The 22112-nt window shown below is 43.6% G+C and overlaps 1 protein-coding gene and 1 pseudogene across 4 annotated transcripts in view; both read right to left on the bottom strand.

Moving 5' to 3' along the window:
- SH3KBP1 (SH3 domain containing kinase binding protein 1) overlaps positions 1-22112 on the bottom strand; it is a 265298-nt gene that overhangs the window by 26450 nt on the left and 216736 nt on the right. For all 4 annotated transcript variants that reach the window (XM_006911625.3, XM_025046625.1, XM_015589173.2 and 1 more), the window contains one exon: positions 8691-8776. In XM_006911625.3, the coding sequence (XP_006911687.1) occupies positions 8691-8776 (86 nt within the window). The remainder of the gene's footprint in view (positions 1-8690; positions 8777-22112) is intronic.
- On the bottom strand, positions 18232-18350 carry LOC112479585 (annotated as a pseudogene).

The raw sequence follows: 22112 nt of genomic DNA, 5'->3' as shown, positions 1-22112 counted from the left end.
CTATATCAACTACCATGTAGAAAGTGCCTGAGTCAGCCATGTCACATCATTATGTCTTAATTTTACAATAACCCTCCAAGTTGGTGGGCATTACTAACCTGTCCCATAGAGGAAAGCAGAGCTGAGAGTCACTCAACCTGGAACTTGCAGAACTAGGATTCGAATCCAAGTGTGCCTAAGAACGCATGGTTTATCTAATACACAATACCCTTTCCTTGGTGACCTTGTGGGATTATGTTGCCTCTATATCAAGGTTTCCTGTAGAAATGCAAACTTATTTAGGATGGCAAACATCCTATCCTTTTACATTTCTCTGTAAGAATTTGGGTAAAAAAAAAATGATAAGTTTTTAAAAAGGTGAATAATGTTTAAACTTTATAAAAAGTTATGCCATAATGATGATTATACCCATAATTGTTAACTACTTAACTTCCATATGGCCAGGAAATCTTTTAAAAGCAAAAACCTTTAGGCCAAAGAAAACCCTAGATTACACCTTAGAAAAGACCAAATGATCAATTCTAGGTTAAAGGAACTGTCAGAACTAAAAGGATTGAGGTAGAGACAAATGAAAGAATACGCTATTAATCTTAAACGGGATTCCTAGGTGACCAAAAGAGCAGTTTTCTCAATGTCCAGACAACTCAGCTAGAAAGAAACAGTCAGAGAAACAAGGCTATGAGGCTGAAACTGGGCCCTCTTGATCATTTTACCCAAGCCCCTGGTTTAATGATGAAAAATAAAGATCGAAAGAGGTATGAGGCCATGCTCTATGGTCTGCGACAGCAGGATGTGCAACCAGGCTGAGGGCAGGTTTCTTTTTGGGAGCAAGCTACATGGGGTATTCCATCTTATTCAACAGCACTCCACTTAGACAAAGGACACTCAGAAAATTTCAATGTTCCTGTGAAACGATAACATCCTAATGTCCAGAATAACATGGAAGCCAAAATTATGCTGAGTACAAAACGTGAGGAGGAAATACCTCCTGTCCAAAGCCCGGTTCTCTTTTTACTGCACTGGGAGGGACAGGCGGCTTTGGAACTGCTAACAGGGCTAGCGGGCCCCCATTCTCCAGCCCTAGGGGAAGGAAGACAGAGGTACAAAGTATTTAAAGTGCCCCGAAAAAGCAGATACTCCATGAGTGATTTTTTTAAAAAAAAATCACAAGCAATTGTACTCTACAAAAAAAAATTAATCTGCTCATCGTACATTTCTGGGCGGTGAGTTTTTGCAAGAGCTTCAACACCCACGTCTTTCTGGGGCCTTTTATTTGTCCCTGACATTTCTCCTCTTCCTTCACCCTCATCTCTGCAGACATGCGCAAGACCTGTGGTTTTCAAAGGCCACCTCAAGAACTGGTATGTGTCCATGACAAAGTTATCGCCAGTCATAAAGCGCCAAGAACAAGAAGGTCAACATTGTGAGTCTCCTAGTAAGTTGTGTTCCATTTTTAAACCTGGAGATTATATCTCTTCTATCAGGTGATGGTATTTGTTTTTAAAAATGTGCTTAATTAGTAAAATAAAAATTAGCAGTCCCTCACAGTAAAGCCCCCCACCTCTTTTTTGGTAGATGAGTCCGTAAAATTCCAAAGATTACGAATAACCTCAGGGAGAGATGACTCAGGCCTAGGGAGGTAGAGAGCACTACTATAGGTCATGGTGAAGCTAAATAAAGAGGCTTCTCCGACTCTAAATCAGGGCTCTTGTTCACTTACTCCTCATTCTTAGCTTGTCACCACCAGATCTAATTACCTTCTAATGGATCCCACCAACCTCACTTCAAACGCTCATCATTTTTCTCATTTAATGAATCTAAGGTAGCGGAAGGCTGAGAGGGCCGAGGCTTCAGGACCACACCTTAACAGAGCCCATGGCTAGAGGAAAAGTTTGAAAAGTCAGCTTTCCTCCTTAATACAAAGTAGTTTGACTATAACGCTTTTAGTGTGACAAAGGGGCACTTGAACATGGTTTTCTGGCAGATCATATATCCCTCTGGATATTCACAAGTCAAACGGAAGCCATAACTAGGCTCTGCCAATCTGTGAGCTACAGGCAGTGGGTGGAGGGTGCACTGCATGCCAAATAAATGCCATGTGCAATCTGAGAGCTGAATGTTACCTGTTCCCTTCTTGCTTCCACATTCATTCCCAGCTCAGAGGCCTCAGTTGAGCACACTGTGAGTGTAACAAAGGTTACTAGATAGGTCTCTTTGCTGTGTGCATAGACTACTTTGAACCCATGGGGTGTTCCTCCACATTTGTATTCTCAAAGCCATAAACAGTCTCAGTATGTAGCAAAAGAAGAGACACTCAAGCCATTGGGCTGAAGAATTCGAGGGCCTTGACCATAGAGAGCAGGTGACCAAAATCCCAGGGGAGGACATGCTGCCTCTGCACACAGGTGACCTTCTGGGGCAGACCACAAATGTAAGAGCCAGCCAAACTGAGCTTGCTACACACTTGAACATCCCTCTGCTCCTATCACCAGTTACTTTTCCTTGTTGTAGGCTGATGGCTGTAGGTGGCTCAGGCAGGATGGCACTGTTCACTCTGTGTTTTGGAATAGTTCATATCACCTAGTACATCGCTTGCCTGAGGTTATGAAACATTTGTCACTGTCTCCTCATTTCTATTTACTCTCCATCTGTGTTTCTATAGTATTCATGAGACCTCACCTACTGGCACTTTGAATGTTTGTGGCTTTTGCGCTTACTGGATGTGATGGGGTAAAAGACATGTGTGGAACCCATCAAAATTAAGTACAAACCCAGCCAATGCGATGGACTGTCAAAGGCCAGGACTGTCCTGAGGGAGGCCGAGCAGGCAGAAGCGAGCACCTCAGTTTTGCTGTGGACTGATGTTTCTAAGAGCTAAGCGGACATCTTTCAGTGGACATCCTCAGTTTACATCTCCGATCAGATTCTTGGAGGTACCGAGAAGGACAGGACTTGCCACTAGCCCATCCCCTCGAGAACTGCGAGATGATTTTGAAACCAGTGCTGGTTTGACAGCTTGAGCTCGTTTACTCAGCACAAATCTAAGCTGTGAGCCCCACGAGTCTTAGGTGAGAGGTCGGGAACCAGAAGAGAGGCTCTGCAGGGAGAGGTCCAGGCATAGAATCTCTTCTGAATTAACCAGAGCTAAGGCCAACTCTCCCAAAGTGCAGGGAAGAAACCAAAAATGCTCAGATGACTGACCAGTTTCAAGACCCATCAATCAAGAGTTCAACCTATCTCACTTTCTTGAATAAAGCATTTGACCCTGAGCACAATCTCTTTTGCTTTTTGTCACATACTTGAGAAATGCATATTGCTTCTCAAACAGTCTTGATATAAAGTTTGATCATGACCTGTGTCCCTGAATAAGAGCCAGAGCAGCATGTGTCCACACGTGCGCATCCCACAGTTTCATCTATAGACTTGACGCTGACATAACAGGGATCACATCCTCCTCTCCTATGCACAGGTAATGTCAGCCTTGTTCCTGATCCCAAAGGCCGTGTCCGAAGGTCGCTGGGAAAGAGACATTGTCTGTAGGAGCGAGCCGTGACCCTCGCATAAAAGTTCTCACGTTAGAGCAGCTAACCCCAAGAGAGCTGAGAGGCGCAGCTCACTCACACACATGCTCAGCCAGCAGTCCATCTACAACACTGCAAATGTCACTCATGGAGTTCTTTAAGGCAGGCAAGACACAGTATATGTTGTCTTATTAAACCCAAGAAATCACTCAACTGACCTGAAATGCTACAAGGACCAAAGGGGAAATTTAAAATAGAAAAAAAAGACAGGAAAACCAACAGCTCAAAGCCAGGGATCTAAGTCTTCCCACCAAATCCATCCGACAACCTCAAGAAGTAATTTCCTATAGTAAAAGGCAGAAATTTCAAAATAAGAGATTTTGATGTTTAGAGATTTGATGTCATAACAAAAATTTTGTGTTAATAGTCACCATTAAATGGCTTTCTATATATCTTGAAAACTTTTAATATACAGAGCACAAATTTATAATATAGCATTGACTACATTTCATATTTGTTGTCCTTTTATTTACTACCCACTTAAACACTGCATATTAAATCTTGGGAGAATATCTCGCCGCACACATAACAAATGCTTGTGCATTTCCTGGTCCCAGTGAACAGGCCCAGAGGCATCTGTGAGAGATTGAGGACAAGCTGAAGTTAGTTTTCATAGCTTCCAAACCAGGTTCACGTCCTAAGTCCATGAACTTTAAAGTTAGTGACACTTGGTCTCCAAAATGACTACCGTGTGAAGTGTGAGTCTGTGGGTCAGGTTGAAAGGATAAAAGAGAAATCTTTAGCTTCATCAAGTGAAGAGGGAGGTGACATCCACATAAAGAAATGGAGTGGGGACAGTTTGATGAGATTCAAGTAGAATGGAAAAAAAACAACAGTCAAAACAAAGGCAAGCAACTAAAGAGAATTAAGAAGGGCTTTTTCTAAATCAATTAGTCGAAACTAGATGGCTTAGTTCCCAGGCTGCTTCCCACCTGAAGGCCTGCCGCCATGTGCTTTAGTGGGAAAAGAACGAAAAGCTCCGTAGTATTGAAGTATCACAATAAAACCCGCCATGCCGTGGGAACTACAATATATGGCATAATAAAAGTAAATGTTATGGCACTTGACTTCGCGGCCTATAATCTCCCATTCAATCAGAACGGATTCTTCCGTCAGCAAGAGAAAACTGGACAATTTAATTTTCATTTCTATTCATGCGCGGGCCTGTGTTGGAGCTCATCCATGTTTTCTATTATGTTCCTTGAAATATGGCTGCGTAGTTTGATACAAACAATATCTCAAACTGACATCAACAACTTAGTTTGGGACCAACTGATTTCATTCTAAATTATCACAGGCTGACAGATGCTGGTAGCTGCCCACACGAGATCCGAAAAAGCCATGTTCTCTAATTTAATAATATAATAATTTAAAATTATAGCTTTATTAAGAGGAAACACACTTATTTATAGCTAACATTGATGATTTCTAATGGCTTTCAGGACTGTGTTCTGCTATTCACTGCAACCCACATTTGGACAGCTTCAATTGTCTGAATCACTAACAAAACATTCTGGTACAAATAATTTCCTTCTTGATTCAAAGCAATGAACACATGAACACAAAAGCAGAGTTTAAAGAAGAAAGCAGCCCTGAAGAGAGCCAGCCCCTCTGCAATGTCCTATTCTCCTTGAGAGCATTTCTGCATTTTGGGCCTACAGACATTTTGCTTCAAATTCTCTCCTCCCTTGGGCCCTATGATGTTGCAAGATTCCGCATTTCCTTAGATGTGGACTTTCCGCAGGATTTAGTCTTCAGCTCTAGGTTATTTTTTCTCATGGTAAAGATTTTATTCCTCTTCTTGACTATATTACTTCTAAGCAAACATTAATAATAAGCATCTCTATCTTTTTGCAGCCCACCAAGTGATTTTACATAATTCTGGAAGACAAGATGAGGAAGTAGGTAGAGATTTTGTATTCTTTACAGATAATGAAGCTTAAGCTCAGAGAGTCTATGTAGATTATGGAAGGTCACCCAGCCAGGAAGCAGCAGAATCAGCAGCACTGACCCCTAGCCCTGAGTCCTTTTTTCCTGGAAGGTCCTAATCTCTACCTGCCATCCCTGCCCACCTCCCCAGCCTCCACCCTCCACTTTCAGCCCTCATCCAGCACTGACATGGAGATGTCTGATCAAATCTCATAGTCCACATAAACAAATTCATCATGTTTCTCCTCAAACCAGTCCCTTCTCCAGACATGCTTATTTCTACCTGAGTCATTTTTTTTTCCTAGCCACCCAACCCTAAAACCTCACAAATAACAAATCATTCTCTCCTCCTCCCCACTCCCAAATCCAATCTGTTACTGAGGCCTAGTAATAATTCTCTTGCACTGCTGCTTTCACATCTATCCCTTCTTTCACGGTCCTTTTGTAGCAGTTTAATACTGGTTCTCTCTCAGTCCCTCTCACCTAAACTATGAAAAACCCTGACTCTTGACACCCATCTTTCCTTCATGTTATTGGTTCCACAAAGCTCCATCAGTGATTATCTGAATTTTAAGACGTGACCGTGCCACTTCGGTGTCAATCATCAACAGCTCCCATTGTCTATAGAATACATTACAAATCGATCTCCCTCAAACTCAATCCAGTTCCGACTCCCATGTCCAGGTCTGCCCTCATTTCATGCCCTCATTTCAAACCCTCAGCTACAGCCAGGCTGATCTATGCTCAGCTATCAGCACTGCCCAGTGATTTCCCTGCCCACCTCAGCCTCTACCTAAGCAAATCCAACTCCAGCTCCAGGTAAGTGTGTCCTGTTTCATGGAACCTGCCCTAACACCCTGGGCACCGAGAAGCATCCCCAACTCTGAGGAGCATTGCTTTCTACCACTCAGCCTTCATGTAGACAGACTGTCAGTGTTACCTCACTTTTCATTTGCTATCTTAGGGGCCCAAACAGACCCAAAGACCATGGAAGGCAGGGCCTGTGTGTGAGGGCCTTGGCAGCCATTCAGCCTTGTACTTGAGTAGTAGGTACTTAAGTATGTAGTGGTCAATTACATAGCTACCAATCATTGTTTCTCACAATACAAATAACATACACATTAAATTATTAGCGTCAAGAATTATAGTTTTCTGGGATTCATGTCTTTTTAGCAAAATGAGAACAAACTAAACCTCAGCATCTCTTTCTGGGCTCCAAAATACATACAACTAGTGCTTAGTTTCTACAGTATGAAAAACTTCCATAGACTCATCCCCCTCCATCAATGCCCCTGACATTTCCAAACTAGCTTGTCAGACTAAAAAACATGGGATTCATATGGTGGTGACAGCCACCTTAGTCATCTCCAAACCCAAAGAAAACACAGGTCAAAGGCCAATGTTCTTCACAAGGGAAGCGCAGCTTAGTGTATTGTGGTGGAAGAACACCTCCCTTCTTGTGGGAGGCCCTATAGTACCTTCACTGACACTTTGCCCACTGACCACCCGGCCTTGAAACAGGGCCCGAATGCTAAACTACAATGGTAGAACTAGAACTTAATCAGGCTCATTCTGATGATTCCTTCTCATTCACAGCCAGTTCTGCTCTGCTCTTCCCTGCCCTTTAACCAGATCAAATGCTACAGCAGGCCAGCATTTCTATTATTGTTGCATCAGCTCAAGCTGTCAGAAGCTCTTGGTCATGCTTCTTGACTGGGCTTTTCAAAAGCTGACTGAGTATATAGAAGAGTTTCTGGAAACAGGGCAAGTACTTTTGGTGTTTACAGTCACAATAACACATCCTACCGTCAAGCTTTCACAAGATCAGACCAGACACTGTAGGTCAGCAGTTACAAAGATCCAACTCTATTAGCAGGTTCAGAAGAAAACACACTGCCTCTCCCCTGAACTATCAAATGGCACAGCAGAAGAGGAATAACCCAAGGTGATAAAAATGCTCTTGTTAGGCACTCTGGTGCTTCTTACAAGGCCTGCCAACTGTCGGACATTTGTTTCTAAATTGAATAGCCAACACAAATGATGCTAGAAATCTTCCATGTCCAATTAATCCGTGATAGTGGCTGCCAGAGGTTAGGGAAGGGGAGGGGACAGGAAGGAGGTAGGTGTGGTTATAAAAGGGCAACAGAGGGGTCCTAGTGATGATGGAATGTTCTGCATCTTGACTGTGGTGGTGGGTACACAAACCTACACATGTGACAAAATTACATAGAACTAAATACACACAGTACTAGTAAAACTGGGGAACCTGGTGGACTATATCAATGTCAATATCCTGGTTGTGATCTTGCACTACAGTTTCGTAAGATTTTACCGTAGTTGGGGGAAACTAGGTAAAGGGTATGTGGATCTCTCTGCATTACTTCTTATAACTGCATGTGAATCTATACTTATTTCAAAAAAGAAAATTTTAATTAAAAGAGTCAAATTCCAAAAGGTAGCCCTATTATGTCGAATATGAGACTGCTAGTTTATGACCATGATAGGTACAAATAAAAGATGTAAAGCTAAACAAATATTAGTCCTTGAATCTGGACTTGTTAAAAGGGCTATCACCCAAGTCAGACTAACAGTGACCTCAACCAGCACATATGTGACCTCAAACCCACCCACACATTTCCCCTGACTTTTTTTTTTTTTTTATCACAGAGACTTTTGCTACCTTCCCATTTATCACATGGTGGTATCTTAACCTTGGGAAAACTCACTCATGTTCTGAACTAAGTGGTAATTATCATACCACAGCTCATTTTAAATTCAAAGTCAAAACACTTAGTGCTGCGTTTATAATGAATTCTGCTATTCTACTTTTCACTCATTCACCTTTTTACCCTAAATACATAAATCATGGGAAAATATGAATTTAAGTGCTAATGACCACTTTTACAAAAAGGCTTATTCATCATTTCTTTTCATTACACTTTGTGAAGAATTTCTCCTAAAGCCAAGGAGAGTAAAAATCCCAGGCATGGTGTTTTCATGTGAGAACCACCATCAGCTTCCTTGTTTACATAACTGTAACACCTAAAACCAACTGAGGACTGTTAGCCTAGCATTTAAATAGCCCTGTTAGTTCTCATCAAGTTGCTTGAAGGGGCAAACTGAGCTCTGCCGTTCTTTCAAAATTGTGCAAATAAAAGCAAGAATGCTCTCCTTACTCACCGATGTCATTGCTGCGGTCCGAGAGATCCTTGTCCAGGATGCTGGATATCGAACTGCCCACCAAGTCAATCTTTGGACCTTCACCCCTACATTAAAAACATAAGTCCAGGCATTTAATAATTGGTGTGTGTCCTTGTCATTTTGTCAGCTTTCTTGCTGTACACAAGATGAGGAGTGTGCTGTGCGTGAGACAGGTGGCACTGTCGCCTCTGAGGAAGCCAGCGGGAGCCAACGAACTATCCAGCCACATGGGCCTTGGTGCAAAGCAGCCAATAGACTGGATGCCCCCCTCTCTAGCACACATTTTCAAAGATGGCTATTTTAATAATGACTGTTCAGCAATGCACCTTTAGCCACAAACCCGCCTGCTGGCACACAGGGTACAACGCAGGCCCTGCTCCCGCCCCATGGCTAAATAAGAACCAGCAAACGATAACTGGGAGCTTCCCTTTTAAGGAGCAAGGAATGTAGCCAATGCTACTTGTCAAAGGTCGACTACTTTTAACCTTGAGAATAAGGTTTTCTGGCCTGGGGCTGAGGCATCAGCCAGGCTGTTGACAGGCACAAGGTGTCGAGTTGAGATCTGGCAGCCTGAAATCTGGCAGTAGGGCACAGTCCTGTAAAATTAGACAGCTCTTGGGTGGGTGCCCCCATGCCCATCAGGACACAAGTGACTTCCCTCTATATGGGCTAGAAGCAGCCCTTGGGGACCGGAATGGGCCTCCAAGTTGATGAGAGAAACAGCCTACTCATGTATGAGCAGAAGGTTCCTCTAAATTTCTCCAAAAGTGTAGGTCTTCGGGTCCATGGGTGAGGGGATAAGCCCCAAATAAGATTATCTAAGGTCTGAGATGGCAGCGTAATAGAAAAACATCCTTGCCTATAAAATGAGAGGGAGAAGCCAAGTAGTCGTTCAAAGGAAAGCCATAGAAATAGTCCATCTCATGGCTTCTGGTAGTCACCATGGCCTGAGGCCAAACTATATGAGTCACAAATTTACTCAAGGAGTACTTCTCAAATACTTATCGAGCTGGGGGTATTGAGAGGGTCAAGCCAGGCGGTACCTACTCTGGAGGGCTTCATGGTCTAAATGGGAGAGACAGGCAGACAAACACAAGCACACATGGCACAGGCTATGTGAGATACAGGCACATCAAAGTCCTATGGGGAAAGGACTGGGTCAGTGCAGGGTGTCTGCATGGCAGTCCCAGGACACTGGGAGGAGGTGACATTACAGTTGGGCCTTGGAAGAAAAGGGAGAGAGGCCATATCAGTAAAATGCATGTTTGAGCACTGATGCAAGGGGAGGTAGGGGTGCCCAGAGTGGCCAGGGGTACCAAAGCTAAAGCCCGAGGTTCCTAGACAGTAGTGACAGAAGAGAGGTTGGCAAAGGTCAGACTACTGGGCTGAGTACTACAGGGTTCAGTTTGTCTGGAGGTAATGGGCGACAAAGGGCAAACTCAAGCAAGAGACCTATAAACCTGGAGGCCTGACAGGGCTGACTCCTGGGTTTCTCACTCAAGAAGGGGTGGTAGGGGTAGCATTCAGTGTGACATGCATGTCCTGTGATGGTGAAGAAGGCCCAGTGGAAAGTAAGCCCCTATCAGTTCCCAAATGAACAAGACTGACTCTTAACCTCAAGTATAACCTTAAGCACCCTCAACCAAAGACGACTCGCAGATTTGAGAACTCTGGGGAACCAGGGCTGGGCCAAATGGCTTTGCCTTCACCAAGACTTGTTGGGCTTTTCAGAGCTTGGTTGAAATGAAAGTTTAAGGATAACATGGACTATACGTGGAAAGGGAAAGCAGCTTGAACTTCACAACAGAGCCTTCGTTTTCCGCCTCGCCCCATCCTCCTAAGGTGGTGGGGCCCTCCTAGGCCAGGTTTCCATGGCAGAGTCTCTCTCCATCCACTGGCCCCACAGGGCACACTCCTTCAGACAGACTTTGAGCCAAGAGGAATGGTAGGATTGAGGAAATTTATTTCAAAACATTTTATTGGCAGGGCCCCAGCATTTACTAATTTGAATATAACTTTCTGAATGAAACATTTTTAGAAATTCACTATTATTAGTAGGAAAGCACTGTCACTTTTAAAAGTTCTTGAGGGCCCTTAATATTATTTGGTATCTACAGAGCCTGAATGATTTGGTGCTGTCATCCTCCAAACTAATAGACTGAATTCAAGGTATTCTCAGAGCCAGACAGTTCTGTCCTTTTGGGAACACGGCAAGAACCAAAACTTAAGAGAACACATGTTCTGTTTGGGGAGCAAGGTCACTCAGGCAAGGAAAGTCCAGTTAGTTTCACTAGGCTTTTTTTTTTTTTTTTGCCAAGGGGGAAGATGGTTTGAGGTGACACCCAGATGGGGAGCTGGGGAGAAAACCAGAGTGGGTGTTGGTAGGAAGAAAGAGCTATGCGCATCAATTAATCATCTATATCCCAGGACAGGTTGGCTGCTTTGGAACATGTGGTTTATTCACGTATTTTGATAACTATGAATCTTGGAGCTGCCGTTTCCCTCTTTGATTTGACAGCTGGAAGCTTCTAGTCGAATGTGAGCCTATCTCAAGAGACCGTAGGGAATCCTATTGCACATTACAGGCATACTTCATTTTATTGCACTATGCTTTATAGTGCTTCACAGATATTGAGGGGTTTTTTTTTGTTTGTTTGTTTGAAGGTTTGTGGCAACCCTGCATCGAGAAAGTCTACTGGCTCCATTTTTCAAACAGGCTCAGATGATGGTTAGCATTTTTTAGCAATAAAGTATTTTTAAATCAAGGTATGTACATTTTTTAGACATAATGCTATTGTACACTTAGACGACAGTATAATGTAAACATAACTTTTATATGCACTGGGAAATAAAAAATTCATGTAACAGGCTTTATTGCAATATTTGCTTTATTTTTGCTTTATTGCAGTGGTTTGGAACTGAACCTGCAGTATCTCTGAGGTATGCCTGCACTGTGTTCATCTTATCTTGGGCTGTATTACTTTTCTACCCTTATTTCCCTTTTATCGTCACGCTCAACTATTTTATTCTTTTATATGCATTTTGAATCTACCTCAAGACCTTTGGGGAATAGTGCAGGGTAAACAGAAGAAATCTTAAAGAATAGGATATATATTAATAGCATTTAAAATGTTCATCTGTTTTGGACCAGTTCTGGGAGTCTATGCTAAAGATATAGTCTAAAATACCCAAATGAGTTTTGCAGATTAATATGTTTATCACAGTGTTACTTGTAATAAAAAAAAAAACTGAAAAGAACTGATCTTTCATAAATAGGGGAATAGTAGAATAACCTATGGTATTTTGACGGACTTTTACATAGCCGCTGAAATGACACAGACAGTTTATGACAATAAGGACAAATGCTTATGATGTTACAACGTCAAGGGACAAAGGCAAGTTTAAAACGACATACACCTCAATGTACATATATCCACATGCCCTTCTGATACATTAGGAAAAGGGTTTTTGTTTCTGTTTTTGTTTTTTTAAGACTGGAAGAATATTAGGTGTTTATTCCTGAGTAGTCTGATGCATAATTTCTAGCACCCAGTTTAAGCACTTCATATATGGCAAGGGGTCAAAACACTTATGAAATTAATGAACGTTTGCCTTTTTTTTTCTCCAAAAGACAAAGTTGTATGGCATTCAGTATGATCATACCTATGTAAAACCGATGAAACAAACTAAATCATACATAGGAAAAAAATATGAAAGAAACAGTCCAAAATGTTGATAGTAGTTATCTCTGGGATAAGACTATAGGTGAATTTTCCCTTCCTTTTAAAGTTCACTTTTAATAACAGAGACTTATACAGTTTATACAGCTTCTATTTTCTCTCCTTTCTCCTCAACATAATCATTAAGGTAAAAGGTGAGATTGCCTGGCCCTTGCTATAAACTCTCCTTTAAGAATCTCCCCGACCACAGGTGCCCATGTGATCACCCATGACCACACCTGGAACTTACCCGTGGTGTATGTGGAGTTACAAATTCTAGACTGAGAGGTCAAGGTCATGAGGGACCACACTAAAGAAATAGGCAGTACCATGCCTGGGCAACCCCTCCCCAGATTCCAAGGTGCCAGCCACATTCTGACAGGAAGGAGATTGGGATCCCCCATCTCTCTAACTGAGCATTGATCCCTCATGCCAAGAGCCAGCTACAGGCTTTAGATGAAATTACCTTCTATACAGGGCCAGAAGCAAGCCTATTTTGAAAACACAGTAGGTGTAGTTTTAAAAAAGGTTCTGATGCTTCCAAGTAGGGAAGCTGCAGCTGGTGTTTTGACAGTGTTCAGACTGTGGGTGTGGAAGCATTTTACAATGTCTATTTGTAAATGCCTTTCACTGTATTTATAGACTCTTACAACAATGCTAATGAATTTCAGTTCTGAAAAACACCAGAATTTCTGAAATCCTCCAAAGCATGCATTTGGAGAAGCCGACACCCAAGAGGGTGCAGCCCTCAATGGTCCCTGTTCTCCTCCAGTCTGCTCAACACACAGGTACCATTTTGGCAAAAAGGATGTTCCTAAATTCCACAGAAGAGGAAAAAGGCCATTCTTTTTAAATTTACTAGCTCATGTGAGGGTTTTTGTATGGTGAGTTTCTATGGCCACAGTTATTAAATAAAAGGAGAAAATAGAAGAAAAGAGGCATATCACTGTACAGCCAAAGATATTTAAACAAGGTTGCCCTTACTCATTTCTAATTTTTAAATTGAAATAATGTTATTTTCTTGTATTTTTCTCAGCAGTTTTGGTTATGGACACTTAAAACACGTAACTTGGCTAGGTAATTAGCAGCTAAAGGTGTCCTTGTTTTATTGGACAGGCAACCTAAATCACAGAGAACAAGTTGACTAGTCCGAGGACACCCAGCAGGACTAAGCGGAACCTACAATCCCATAGAAATAACAGCAGCAGCTCCCATTTACTCACTGCCCACCATGAGTCAGGCACGAGGATCAGCCCCTTTCATATATTCAATCATCACAACCACCCCTTTATGATCTACTCTGCCTGGTGGATATGGAGCTGCACTGTCCAGAGCCTCCTTCGGTGAAGGTCTGGGTACCCCCGCTGCTGGGAGTGCTGTTGGCCCTTCCAGGGACCACCCTAGCTGCAAAGAGCCTCCATGGCCAAGGCTCACCCTTTCCACGGTAGACTACACCCCAGGGTATAAAAATCTTGGCCATTCCAGCCCAACACAGGACAACTTGGAGTGGCTGTTTTAGCCCCAAGTTTCCCCCTTGGAGTTGGCCAAGGCTTTGGTGAGCCAGTATCACAGCCTGACATCTCTCTCTGCCCAGCGTTGCTTCCTTCTCCCTTCTGTGGGCACTGAGCCCTAAAACAGATCTGGCATGTTAAACACTGCCTCAGAGTCTACTTCCTGGAGAACCCCACCTGTGATGCCCTTATTTTCATTACATAGACCTCCAGAAAACAGGCTCAGTGAGATTAAGTCATTTGCTGATAAAAGGTTATAAAAGTAGGAGAGTGGGGGGGTCTGAATTTGAACCTATCAACTTTGACTCCAGAGCCCAAGCTCTTGACCACTTCTCTAAGCTGCTTCACTTGGCCTCTGGTCATGGGGCTGGTGAGTCATCGAGGACACCAGGAAGCCTGTGTCATCACAGCTCCCTGCCAGCTGGGTAAGTCGCCTTTGCTCCCCGAGTTAAAAAATACTAATAATAAACAAAAATTACACACCTGACCCACCCAGAAGGCCTGCTTTTCCCACTTGAGACATGTGACGAGGTATGTGCACAGTCAGAAACGCAGAAGATGCGCCATGTGCATCCCTTGAGAACATGAGCTCAGCCAGTGGCATGGCTCAATTTAGCCCAAGTTGAGACAGTTAAGCCAAGACATGTGGCCTGGAAAAGGTGTTGGGAGTGCACAAGAAGCCAAGTCAAGCAAACAAGTAAATAAATAAAAACAGCAGCATTAAGAGCAACAATAAAAACCACTAAAAAGATGCCATAACCTTCTGGAGGTGAATGGGGGTGAAGGGAAAAAGAGTGAACCCACTGATTCTCATGGAACAAAAGACCCCAAGGTCTAGATGGTGATTCTTTTTGGCTGTCCTCCCTCCCTACTTCAGAAGGATCTATTGCCATAATGTAAATGTTTGGGCCTTTAACAACCTAAAAATTGTTATGGGGTAAAAAAGCTGGGAAGAGAAAGAAAAGGAAAGAAATAGCAAAGCCCAGCCCCCCACACTCAAGAAACCACTGAGGTGCACACTGCGAATCCTCTATTTTCCTCCAGCTTCTATCCCACCAGCGATTTGTCAACTCATGTGGATAATGGCAGATGTCAAAGGTGAAGGTCCTAGAGAAATGACTTGAGTTACCCTGTGTCTTTCTTGCTCCAACTCTGCAACCTTGTTTTATCACCTTCATCTAACATAAAACCACCACTTCCTATTATTCACCTTCCTTGTCCTGGTCCAATCACACACCAAGAATGCGAGGCCAACATAAGTGAATGCTCCCTGCTGCCCTGCTTTCCTGGCTGCCCGCTCATAGCATCTCAGGCTTAGGCTCTGACTACTAAAACTGGGTACAGGTTACCCAGCTCAAGCTTCTGTTTTATTATGGACAAGGGTCCTGTGCTCCAAAGGCAGGAATTATGTGCCTAAGGCCACAAAGTCAATTGGTGGCACAGCTGAAACCGAATGGAAGCTTCCTGACACCCAGTCCTATCTTTGCCCACCATACTCGGGATGGTAATAATCAAAATGAGCATCCACGTGCATATGTTTTTTGCTTCTAGAGATTTTTTTCTCTCAAATAAACAACACTAAGAGAGCTCCACCTATCTGTGAAGGTAGCAAATGTGAAGCCAGACCTTCATAAGTGTTCTGCACTGGGCCGTTAATTCCCCTGGGAGGTTGAATCCTTCCAGCAGTAAAGTACAAAATTGTAGCATAAGTAAGTCGTTTCCCTCACTTATCGGCAGGAGGAGCCTCCCTCCCTTTTCACAGAAATGCAGATCCAAAGGCCCTGCTGTTATCTGTGGAGTCCGGACACACCCATCTGGTGTCCAGAAATGTCCCAGGAATCACAGGCACCTTTTGACTGCGAACTTTCCATTTAAATGTGGGACAGCCCAAGCCAGGCCAGGGGCACAAGAAGCAGGAACAAGAATGGTTTTCCTGGCAGCTCTCCCCTTGTGCTGCGTCCTTGTTTGGATGAGCACAAACAAGCCTGGCTATTTATAGTTGGTGAAGACACATTGGAAGGTGATGGGACATTGCCCACTCAATTCCCCTCCAAATTTCTGTTCTTTGCGCAGACTCTGAAACTGTGTGTGGAAACAAGCCTCACTCTAGAGCTCATCTAGGGCACAGGAAGCCCACAGCCCCATAAGGCAAAAGTATGATGACATCTGCAGCCCTTGTCTGCAAACCTACAACTGGGCATCTCCGAGGGGCAAGGGGCTTTAAAGATGCCCAGAGGAGGGAGAATTCTTTATCATGCAGAAAAGTTTGTGAGGTGCAACTTGGAGGGAGAGTGTTCAAAGAAATAACCTGTGGAAAAAGCATTATATATGAACAAATTATCCCTGTGCCTATGTGAGGTGTCACTATCTCCTACTGTTTCCTTGCCTTTTTCTGGCCATCGCTGTGGGAAAATCAGTGTGTCTCAGTCTGGACTGGGGATTAACCCTGTCACTACCGTTGGTTCTTGCTGCAGGGAATAAAATTCATTCTATGTGTGAGTGGAAAGGAGTAAAGAGAGAAGGTTATACTTACAAATGAAATGAAGTCAGAAAATAATGCAGACACCCTTACCATGTGACAAGGTATTTTCCCTTGTGCCTTAAGGGATTCCTATGCTTCTGGAATCAACTATGCTCATGTTCCTTCAGTCCCCGGCCTTCCCTGAGTCCTGACTCCCCTGACTCTCTCACTGCCTCTGGGAGAGGCTGTTCAACCTTCCACCCCCTACAGACCTGACGTGCTGTCTTAGGGGATCCACGTTTCCTCATGTCCTCAGAGCTACCAAGCATGAACTGCTTGCTACCATGTGGGAATCCCTCTCCCACAAAGGTCATCCACTGAGCTCTCTCAAGGGAGGAAAAGAAGTTTGCACGGATTTGCTGAGTGCCTCTCAAATGCCTGGCAAGGAATCAGAGACCTGAGGTGTATCAGCTTATTTGAATCTGAATACATGGGCAAGGTAGGCCTCACTGTGTCATTTTCAGAAGTAAAAACTGCAACTCAGGGAGGTACGCACCTTGCCCAAAGTCACAGGGTAAGTAAGTAGAGGGGTGGGGTTTCGACCCTGGTGTGCCTGGCTTCAAATCAATGTGTGGGCAGAAACCATGTCTAGCCTGGTTACCATAATTAACTTCTACTTGGAAGAGGACCTGGCCAAATGTAGGCTCTTAAAGAATATCTCAGAGGAATGAATGACATGACACCACACCCACACCTACAACCCACCCACTCCTCTCTCATTACTGAATCCATATCTAAGCACCCATTTCCCATCTTTTTTCATAACCAAGTTTCTCACAAGAAGAATCTATACATGCTTGACCGCCTATCCATTCTCTCTTCAACTCACCCCAAGTCTGTCCCTTGACCCCCAACCACTGTACAGAAACCACTCGACTGGGATCATCAAGAGCTGACTAGTGACCAAAGCTCATGGGCACCCTACAGGCAGTTCTCACAGCATGGTCAGCTAACCAATCAGCAGCAGCAGCAGCACTGGGAGCCTGTGAGAAATGCAAATCCTCAGGCTTTAATCCAGTCCTACTAAATTAGAAACTTGGGGGAGCAGTGATCTATATTTTAACAAGCCCCTGTGTGATTCCAGTACACACTTGACTATGAGACCCACTGATCAGCAGTTGCTCCACATTCCCTTCTTCTAGCTTCCATGACATCGTATTCCACTTACCCTTTTCAATAGCTTCCTCCACCCTGTAAATAACAATTTTCACCACTGTTGTCTTTACTTTCTCTTCTCCATAATCTCCTGGAGTGATTATAGCCATTCCATGCTTGTAACTACCATCTATGAGCCAACAACACCCACTTCTGTAATTTCTAGCCAAGATCTCTCTCCTGAATTCTCCAAAGACATGTCTTGGTCCTAACTTGTAGAAAGGAAAGGAAACATTCGAACATCACACAATGCATCACTAGGACTCTTGGAAAAAAAATATTTGGAAAACTTGAGCAATCCAAACTCAAAATGATGGCCTGAATACCCAAGTATACATTTTATGCATCTACTTAAGGAACATGTGCATACACTCTAGCTGTTTTTTCCATTTTTTTTTTTTTGGATGGTGTTATTGCTATATTACAAGTTCAGTGAGATCTTTTAAAGTACCTGATTTGCTATGAATTCCATCCGAATATTCTTTACTATATTTTATTTTTTATTTTTAATGTTTAATTTGTTCTACTAGGTTCTATCCTCATTAAGCTCATCTTTTTCTTTAAATCTTTGAGCATATTTTATTTTATTTTATTTTATTTTATTTTATTTTTTATGCCTACAACACTCGGTCTTCCTAGGTAGTCTCCCATCCAAGTACTAACCAGGCCCGACCCTGCTTAGCTTCCAAGATCAGACGAGATCGGGCATGTTCAGGGTGGCATGGCCGTATGCCTTTTCCTTTTTTGATTAATGGATTGATTAGTTTATACCTAATAAGAGCGAAGAGGTCTTTTTTTTTAGTGCTTTCTTTTGGTAAGCATGGGGGCCAGACACATCACAGAGCCATCAGAGCCTAGAAGCTTATTTTCTGCTAAGTTGTAACCCCAGGGCTTGAGCGGCCAGGATGCCTGTGTAAATCTAAAGAAAAATTAACTTCCATGTGGGTAAGTTGGTCTCAAGAGAGACATCTGCCCTTCCTTAAACACTTAGTTGATGTTTGGCATATAAATGTTTACTTAATCTTTGCCTCAAGCTAAAATGTCTCCGAGCTCAACAGTCACTTATCTCCCAGTGTTTTTCTGAAATCCAGGGCTCTATCTTCATTACAAGTAAAAATTTTGCATTACCCCCCAACTACCTCCTCTGCTCCAGTTCTCTAGGTATAACCTCCGGTCCTTTACAGGAAAGGTACATGGTGTGTGTAACATTTAAAGCGATAGGCCATGTCCAAGTGGTACGAGTCTGGGAAGTCACTAGGCCTCCTGCCCACAGCTTGGTGTCCAAGACTCAACTTTCCATCTTCTCACTGAGATTCCTCCTCCAACACATGCTTCCACATCTGCAGTCAATAGACAGTGCCCTCTGGGATGCCAGAGCCATGGTAACCGACTCCCCACATTTAGAACTTCCCCACTGAATGGTCTACTACCACCTGACTATTGACCTTTTGTTATCACTGAGTGTCATCAATTCCCAGAACACACCAACATCCATCTGGGAGGACACTGGCTTCTAGAACATCAGCCTCACCTCACTTCAGCTCCTACCATGTTCCTGAGCCTATGACAGCCATGTGGGCAATCCATCCCCAATGCCAGTCCCTCCTTCAGACATACTTCACCTCTGAACTTGTGAGCACCAATCTCTCCTTTCTGACCAGCATCTCTTATATTTCTGGACTTCTCCCACTCCATCCTTGCTCAGCTCACCTCCTCCTTACGTCTTTTAGCTTCACTTCCTTCCCCTTCGTCCCAGACCCCTGTCTTTCACTCAAAGCCCCTACACATCAGCCCCGCCCATCCTCCTGCCCTGCCAGTCACCTGCCTCCTCCACTTGGAGAGTGGAGGCTGCTCCCTGCTATAGCAAACAGGCAAAGCTTGTCCTCTCCTGTTCCAGTTTCCCCACTCTTTGGGAAGAAAAAGAAAAAATATTACAACTTGGGGTGTCTGTATTTGGGAGATTAACAAACCTGTTCTGGTCTAGCTAGTGTCCTTCCCTATTGGGTTTATTTTCTTTTGAAGGCACACACCTGCTCTGCCCCTCAGGTTTCTGGCTTGCTGCCTCCCACTGCATGCAATTACTAGGGCTCAGGACAGCATACTTTTCTCCAGCATTTCCTCGGATTTTTCTCATTTTAATTTTGAACCTTTCTCACAAGTTCCAGGACCTCTTCTCATGGAGGTTTCTGAACCTATATTTACTGAATCGATAATACACATTATTAGACATAGAACACCAAATGTTTGTGTATGTATACACATGCACGCAGAAAAAGGTTTAGCTATATTCTGTCATTTGAAATATATTTATGGTTAAATATCAAAACAAGTGAGTAGGCGCCACCTTTTTGAGCCTCCATTTTCTCAAGTATGAAAATGGGGTAGACAGAATGTTCCTTGTACCATAACCACCTTAGTTATATGGTGGGTTGGACAAGACAAGCAGACGCTGTCCTTGTACTTTACGAAATGATAACTGTGTCATCACCAAGGCACAAACTTTCAAACAAAGGAGACACTGATGGCCTAGGACAATCTCTTATTAGCATTCAATTTTTAAATCAACTGATATTAATTTTTTTTGAAAAAGTCTTTTTTTCCCTGTTACAATTCCATCTTAACTTACTTTCTCGAAATTGGAAGGACATGCTTACCAGTGGGTAAATACATTAATGGTGTGCATCCCATCCTGAGATGGACACAAAAGTGCGCACTGTCTTTCTATCTTCCCTAGACACAATTCCTGAAAACTGATCTGCAATGCCTGAGTCCCACCATTACTAATATCTAGAACAGTGCTTTGCACACAGCAGGCCCTCAATACATTTTTGAGAAGAGAATGTATCTAAAAATGACTCCCCTCTTCTTAAACTTATGTATTCCATTTTTTTTTCCTAAAAGATGCCAGTTCCTGTTTAAATAGAAAGAAATCGATTTCTTCTGGAAGCCACATTTGGCAGCGAGCTTTCTGGCTGGTAAGAGAAAGCTCGAGCACAGACACTGAAGCTAAAGCAGCAATGCCTGGTTCCCAATAAGAATGGCAAACAATGACATATGTCCAGGTGTTCAACCACCCAGCCATCTACCCGTCTAGCTATTTATCCAGTCAGATAAATCCTGGTGATGATCTGAGTTCACAAATAGACAATACCCTTTCTCCAGAAGACCTCAGACACAAAACTGCTCGAATGACGTTCACATTCGTACCTCAACTAATTTGGCAGAACTTGGTTGTCCAATGTAACTGCTTAGCAAAAATTATGAACTGCAGAAGTACTGAGAAACAATAAGCCTTTGGTTTTCTTAAAAATTTTATATGGAAATCCATGGCAGGCATACTAGGTAACTGAGAACATAAGACACGCATGCTACAGAGTTTGCATAGAGGCTGGGAGGGATGACAGAAGAGGCAAAAGTGAACAAAATGTAAGCACTGACACCTCCCCCCTTTTAGGAACCATGGCATTCAACGAGTGTGTTAAATGAGCCACTACCATATGCTCAACCCCTTAAAGCATGTGGAAATGACAAAACACACTCTTGATCTGCTCGAAATGTGGTAAAGGAGTCCGGGGGTGTGAGCATCCCAAGTGGCACAGCATAGGGTCCCACACTAGGCGAAACACGGGGTGCTAGGCATTTGGAGGAGAGAGCGATTGTGATAAGGGAAGGCTTCCAGAAGAGGGGCATGTTAACTAGGCTCCGATGTTGGGGAACATAACAGGTGTATGAGAAGCAGCCAGGGAAGGAGGGGGGCACTGCCAAGAACTTGGGAGAATCTAGACCAGGGGCTCTCACAGTATGGATCTAGGCCAATAGCACTGGCATCACCTGGGAACATGTTAGAATGTAAATTCCCAGGCCCACCCCAGACCCACCAACTCGGCAACCATAGGGGTGGGGCCCAGTGATCTGTTTGAACAAGTTCTCCAGGTGATTCCGATGCATGCTCAATTCAAGTACTGCCTTCCCTTCAACTGGCTAAGTGGCTAAAGCGGGCTCCCCAAACGCTCCCAGCCATGCCCATGTCTGCCACTTTCTAGGATTGTCGGGGAGGATACCTGGGGCTTTCCTCCTCCTCTCCTCTTTCTGCAAACCAGTGCCCTGGGGCCTGGTCAGTATGGGGGGGGCGGGTGGCGGTCTGAGGCCAGGGGCTGCCGAGATGCCACACACAATGTGAAGAAGAGGTACATTTCCCACTGGCTTATGGACAAACCCCTCTCATGCATCGTCCTCAGTGGCTCATACTTCTAATGGACAACTGGATGTGGGAGGGCTCAAGGCATTGAAGAGCTAAGCAGAGGCCGGAGGTATATGAGGACTCTGTGAATCCAGAGGGTTGGCAGTTATAATTTGCTTTCCCCTTATGTGCAGGTCTAATTGATGGCTCAAAAAGCCAGCACCTATCCATTAACAAGACGGCTGAGAACAACTTTTGAAGGCTAAGAAGCCATTGGAATTGCATTTCTATTCAGATCAGACCTTGAGAGTACAG

Source organism: Pteropus alecto, unplaced genomic scaffold (genome assembly GCF_000325575.1).
Source record: "Pteropus alecto unplaced genomic scaffold, ASM32557v1 scaffold23, whole genome shotgun sequence".
NCBI classification, from domain to species: domain Eukaryota; kingdom Metazoa; phylum Chordata; class Mammalia; order Chiroptera; family Pteropodidae; genus Pteropus; species Pteropus alecto.
Note: the sequence above shows the minus strand (reverse complement) of the source record. Positions and strands in the feature narration are given on the sequence as shown.